General features: G+C 62.5%; 2 protein-coding genes across 2 annotated transcripts in view; both read left to right on the plus strand.

The window, feature by feature from the left end:
* SH3BP1 (SH3 domain binding protein 1) overlaps positions 1 to 3,182 on the plus strand; it is a 13,233-nt gene extending 10,051 nt beyond the window's left edge. Inside the window, exons 15-17 of the mRNA XM_045290825.1 lie at positions 6 to 185; positions 1,023 to 1,120; positions 2,455 to 3,182. Coding sequence (XP_045146760.1) covers positions 6 to 185; positions 1,023 to 1,120; positions 2,455 to 2,837 — 661 coding nt within the window. The 3' untranslated portion in view covers positions 2,838 to 3,182. The remainder of the gene's footprint in view (positions 1 to 5; positions 186 to 1,022; positions 1,121 to 2,454) is intronic.
* Positions 3,183 to 5,049: 1,867 nt separating this feature from the next.
* Positions 5,050 to 6,060, plus strand: part of LOC101663379 (pyridoxal phosphatase) — a 5,579-nt gene continuing 4,568 nt past the window's right edge. Inside the window, exon 1 of the mRNA XM_004700242.2 lies at positions 5,050 to 5,611. Coding sequence (XP_004700299.1) covers positions 5,050 to 5,611 — 562 coding nt within the window. The remainder of the gene's footprint in view (positions 5,612 to 6,060) is intronic.

Here is a 6,060-nt window from a genome sequence, read left to right on the forward strand (position 1 = left end):
GGCCTGTTCTCGAGCCTCACTGCCCTCGACAAGGTCAGCAGCAGGCCGGCCTCGGAGGAGATTCCACACACAGCCGGGCTGCCCCCGGCCCCCCCCCCGGGTGCCACCCCAGCCACTACCCCGGGTGCCACCCTGGCCACCACCCCAGCTGTTCAGCTTCCAGCCTCAGCCACTCCCAAGGAAAGGTAAGAACTAAGGGATTTTCCAGGCCCGGGGCCTGGCCCCGGAGACACACCAGCACACCATCTGTACCTAACAAAATGTAAGGACCGGTCTTTTTATCCCAAAGACTGGTCTCCCGCTACCACAGAGACCCCGAGGCCCTGTGCCTCCCAGCCTCTGACAGGTGCCCTCTATGGGTGAGCGGCTGTCGACTGAACACCTGCGATGGGCCAGGAGTGGTTGGAGGCCCTGGGACTTCGGGATGAAAGGAGATTCCCATTTCAAAGTCTGAAAAGGCCAGGGAGGTGTTCATGTTGCTGCAACCTGCGGGGGGCCCAAACCATACCTCTGCTCAGACAGGCCTGAAAAACCAGTGCCCCTGCCTTCTGGGGCCACTGGAGAGAGAGAGAGAGAGCGAGAGAAGAAACCAAGACGCTGATGAACTTAAACTGTGAAGTCTGAGAGTGGAGAGGGCTGTAACTGACAGTGAAGCTGGAACAGGGGACAGACTGGAACCCAGGGAATGACACCTGAGCAGAGACCAGCAGGCCGGGTAGCAGGAATGGCCACGTGGACCACTCCCCTACTTCCCACCCTGCTCTGCTGTCCAGCTCACTCAGCGGCCAGGCAGAGACAGAGGGGCGATGGGGAGGTTTGCCAGGCAGTGTGCCCTCTTGGCCCCAGGACCATCATGGGTGCTGCCTCAGCGTGAAACCCTGGCTTTTCTATCAGGGCTGGTCTGGGGGCAGATCCCACACACAGCCACAGGGCAATGGGGAACAAGCCCTGGGAGACCCCAGATTCTACCTGGAGACCCCTAAGAGAAGGCCAAGCCTGACCTAACCCTCCCCTTCCCTGAGCAGGATGGAGTCTGAGGCACCCCCCAGACCAGCCTCCCCAAAGGTCATCCGCAACACCCCCGAGGCAGCTGCCCCAGCAGAGGACGTGACTCGGAAGGGTGAGCTGGCTATGGGAGGGGACAGTGCAGGCAGGGGTGGGGGTGGGGTGTCCCAGGTCACCCCCTATTTCCAGCCCCAGCCAGGGGGCCCAGGAATCAAGGTGCTTAAGGACCCTGGTGCCCTGGGCTCAGTTGCCCTTGTCCTTCTGGTCGTGTGACCTTGGCCTTGGTGGGATGGGGACAGAGAAGGGGAGGGGATCATAGAGGGGCACGGTCCTACACAGAGAGCTTGGCTCAAGAAAGGCTAACTGTGATGGATGCCAGGGGCTCTGGAGTGCGGCCCTCAGGGACCCCAGGGGTCCCACAGTAAGAAGAAAGAGTGGTCTCTTCAGAGGGCATCACAGGTGGCCAGGTGGAGGTGACTGGGGAAGCCTGGCGCCTTCTCAGCCCCTCAGGCGCACTCCCTCTGCCCACTTGGTCCAGAGCCAGACAGATGAGGTCAAGGAGTCAGGTGGGCGAGTCGGCACCTGTTGTGGGCCCAGCCTTAAGGACTTTGGCATTTCCAGCCAAGGCGGGGGGACAGCGTAGACTCTGAGTAGATGGAGCAGGGAGCCGCTGGGCAGTGAGCAGGGCAGGCCCCGGGGGGACGCTTTTTGAAAAAGGAAGGTTGGGGGCTGTCCACTCAGCTGCTGAGCATAGCCGCTCAGGGCCCACAGAGCTGTTGCTGCCCGCTGGGCTGGCCTCTCGCCCGTCCTGGGAGCTCAAGGTAGGGAACCTAAGGCCCCAAGGGACATGTAATTCACCCCAAATCCCACAGTGGATGGAGGCAGAACGGGGACCAGAGTGCTGGCACCCAGCCCCACCCCATCCCTCTCCACCTTACACAATGGCGCTGGGAGGTAGGAGTGGGGAGCTCAGTGAGGGCTGGGTCGGGTTATCCTGGTGGGCTTTGGAGGACTGTGTGATACCCCCGCCCCCCAAGTGTCACAGGCCAGGAGTGGACAAGCAGCGTTCATTAAGTGGAGTTCACTTGCCTGGCCTGCCCCTGGCAGCACTCCGGTGGGCAGCTGCCCTTGGCTGGCTTAGGTGCTTGCCAGGGAGGTGGGCTCTCGTGGAGAAGGATGGGGCCAGATGGCACCAGAGGGAAACAACACGGGGACATGTGACCCAGAAGCTGGCTGTGCGAAGTGGCCACTGTAACCGGGGTGGTCACGGGGAAGCCTCTGAGGAGTGAAGGGACGTGGGGAGAAAGTGGGGGAAGGAGGCAGCCGCGCAACAGGGTGCCCTGCAAGGGTTATGGTGGGGACAGAGGCCCCCGAGGGGGGCCGTGAGCTGGGGGGTAGAGTTGAACAGGCAGCATGGGTGCTGAGCCTTCCCCTCTCCTTGCTCCACAGTCAAGCGCCCAGCACCTGCCCGGCCCACCGCGCTGCCCCCCCAGGCCTCCAGCACCCGCTCCTCCCCTCCAGCCCCACCCCCGCCTCCTAGCTCTGGCAGCCCTGGGACCCCCCGGGCTCTGCCCCGCCGGGTGGTTGGCAACACCCTGCGGGCCCCCACAGTACCACCCCCGCTGCCCCCCGTGCCTCCCCAGCCTGCCCGGCGCCAGAACCGGCTTCCATCGGCCTCCCTCGGCCAGGGTGGTCTGAGCATTCCTGGGCAGGGGGACCTGGGGGTGGCCACAGAGGAGGGAGGGGGCCCTGAGGTGGTCGGCCAGGTTCCCAGCCCCCCAGCCGTCCCCCCTCAGCCCAGGCCCAGGAGCCTCGCCTCAGAGACCGATTGAGCGGGCTCCCCGACCAGCCCCTGGGCCCCCTCCCTCCCCACCTTGCCCTCCCAGGAGAGACACAGCCCTTGCCACACCCACAAGTGCCTCAGCGCCCCCCCTGGGCCGGTCCCCAAGGCGAGGACGACTCAGGACAACCCCCCCCCACCTCCAGATTTTTTCCCTCTTCCACCCCGGGCCTAGGGACACCCCCTCCAACTCCCCACTCGCTGGTAGGGTCGCAGGGGAGCGTCAGAAGGAAGAAGGAAAGAAAGGCTTGCCTGCTCCCGCGGGACGTTTATTTTTCTCTTGCCGATGTATTTTTTATGTAAGGCTGGTAAATAAATTATTTTGGACAAAACTGGAGCAGTGGCCCAAAGGCTAGTTTTATTTCCTGTCCTTGAAATAAAAGAAGGCACTTTCGTCAAAGGGAAGCAATTACCCTTGGCCTCCTGTTCTTTCTTCCTGCCTGAAATTACAACAGCCAGCAAAAACCCTGGGCCGAAGCGACGTCGAGCTCAAAGCCTAAGAACGGTGGTGAGGATGGCGCCCGACCAGCCGTGTTTCCTACCGGAGTAGCTAGGAGCCGGACCTAACAACAAAGCTGTTCTTTGGCATCTGGTGTGTGCCAAAGCAACCCCTGGTGGTGTAGTGGTTAGGTGTTGGGCTGCTAACCACACAGCCAGCAGTTCCAACCCACCAGCCGCTCAGAGGGAGAAGGATGAGGCTGGCGGCTTCTAGAAAGATTTACAGCCTTGGAGACTCCAGAGGCAGTTCTGCTCCGCCTTATAGGGTCCCTAACCCACCCCAAACCCAGGGCCATTGTCGATGCCCTCTCACAGCGACCCTGTAGGCAGAGCAGTTCTATTCCATGGCCTCTCCAAGGCTGTAAGTGGACCTTCTCATCTTTCTCCCGAGGGGGTGGCCGTCGGGCCTCAAACCGCTGACCTTCAGTTGGTAACTCAATGCTTACCTAGATTGACATCTCCAGTCTGGACTTATTCCTGGGCAGTTGGTGCCCCTGTTTTCTCCTCTCTGGGGGTGATACTACAATTTCCACCTCAATAGTGTTGCTCTTGAAGCCCCAGGGTGGTGCAGGTGACCACTTAGGTGTTCAGTGGACAGCTCAAATCCACACAGAGGCACCTCAGGAAGTTGCCCGGAGCCATCTGCTCCCCCACAGCTGCCCTGGCCAGCCCTGGGCAACAAGCCTCGGCTTCTCCACCTCCTTCCCTTCCCTGGTGACAGGCAGCCTCTAGCCCAGGACAGTGGTAGAATCCCTGGGTAATTAAGAAACGGGCATGCCCTGACTCCACCCGAAACTACCATGGCATTTTTTTTTCACATGCGTCTACCCGAAATAACGACTGTGTTTTTTTTCACACCTATGCATATAACTGGCCCAAGAAACTCAGGAGGCAGGTGCAAAAAAAAAAGGAAATGCAAGCGTTACTTGCATAAAAATATGGCGAACCAGAATCTCTAGGCTCCAGCCTCAGTATTTTAAAAAGGCATTTTGCCGAAAGTCGCTGGGCTGAGGCTGTGTACTTCAGGTCTAGCAGCTTACTGTATGTAAATTAAACCCCTTTTTATAAAAAAAGTTCCCCAGGGGATTCTACTGCGCAGCCGGGGTGAAGATCCACTGGCCTAGTCCCAGGGCTCCAGCGCCTGAGCTGGCACCAGGAGCCTCTCCCCCATCACACCCACCGGCTTCGCAGGCTAGAGGACCCCCGTTCAAAAGGCAAAGGTATTTGACTCAAGAGGACATCTTCCCTTAGCACCGGCTTCCCTTAGCAACCAGCTCCCCTGCGCTTCTGATTGGCTGAGGAGTGCGAAGCGAGCGGCTGTGCATTTCACAGCTCAGCATTGGTTAAGAAGTCAGCCTGCCTCCCACCCTTCTAAGAGGTTAGACTAGATGCTCAACCGCCATCCGGTTTACAGAGAGTCGCTTTGTACTCGACGGAGACTGGCCCAGCCGAGCTAAGGGGCGGGGCGGAGGAGCAGGCTAGTTGTTCATTGGTCGCTCTCCCTGGCAGCCGTGACTCCGCCCTTTTCTCCGCGCCTCGCTAGCTGCCCTGCCGCGTTCCTCTCCCAGGCAGTCGCGCCATTGGCCGCGGGCCAAGCCTTGACCCCGCCCCCCGGCCCGTGCAGCGCTCCGATTGGCCGCGACGCGGGAGGCGGGCCCGCTGCGGGTGAGCGCGCCGTGCCCGCCGCGGGAGAGCCAGCAGGCTGCATGGCGCGCTGCGAGCGGCTGCGCGGCGCGGCCCTGCGCGACGTGTTGGGCCGGGCGCAGGGGGTCCTGTTCGACTGCGACGGGGTGCTGTGGAACGGCGAGAGCGCCGTGCCGGGCGCCCCGGAGCTGCTGGAGCGGCTAGCGCGGGCCGGGAAGGCGGCGCTTTTCGTGAGCAACACCAGCCGGCGCGCGCGCCCCGAGCTGGCCCTGCGTTTCGCGCGCCTGGGCTTCGGGGGGCTGCGCCCCGAGCAGCTCTTCAGCTCCGCGCTGTGCGCCGCGCGCCTGCTGAGCCAGCGCCTGCCCGGGCCGCCCGAGGCGCCGGGCGCCGTGTTCGTGCTGGGCGGCGAGGGGCTGCGCGCCGAGGTGCGCGCCGCGGGGCTGCGCCTGGCGGGGGACCCCGGCGAGGACCCGCGCGTGCGCGCCGTGCTCGTGGGCTACGACGAGCACTTCTCCTTCGCCAGGCTGAGCGAGGCGTGCGCGCACCTGCGCGACCCCGACTGCCTTCTCGTGGCCACCGACCGCGACCCCTGGCACCCGCTCAGTGACGGCAGCCGAACCCCGGGTGAGCGCGGGGTCGACGGCAGACTCAGACTTGGGGGAGGAGGGGAGGGGTCGCACCAGGTGCTGCTACCTCCGCGTGACGGAGCTGGGATTCGAGGGGGGCTGCCCACCCAACAAGTGCCCCAGGGGTCTTGATGTTTATATCCGGCCATTCTTGCAGGAAACGGAGGCCCACTGTTGCTTAGGGAGTCATGGGTGTCCCCAGACCTGGCCTTTCTGAACTGGCTCCAAGGATCCCTGTCGTTTTGCCCCACCGCTGGAAGGATGGCCCCGTGTGAGGGATTGTGTCAGACGCTGGGCGCCCTCCTTGGGGTCAGGCAGGTCTGGGTGGGGGAGTGGGGAGCAGGTAGGTGTGTAAGGAACACGGCAGGTAGAATTTGACCTGAGTGCAAATTCCAGCTTCACCCGGCCAGCCTTGTTACTTATGTAACCTCTCCACGCACATCGCTT

Source organism: Echinops telfairi, unplaced genomic scaffold (genome assembly GCF_000313985.2).
Source record: "Echinops telfairi isolate 266 unplaced genomic scaffold, ASM31398v2 ScPeMD7_2;HRSCAF=8, whole genome shotgun sequence".
Lineage (NCBI taxonomy): Eukaryota > Metazoa > Chordata > Mammalia > Afrosoricida > Tenrecidae > Echinops > Echinops telfairi.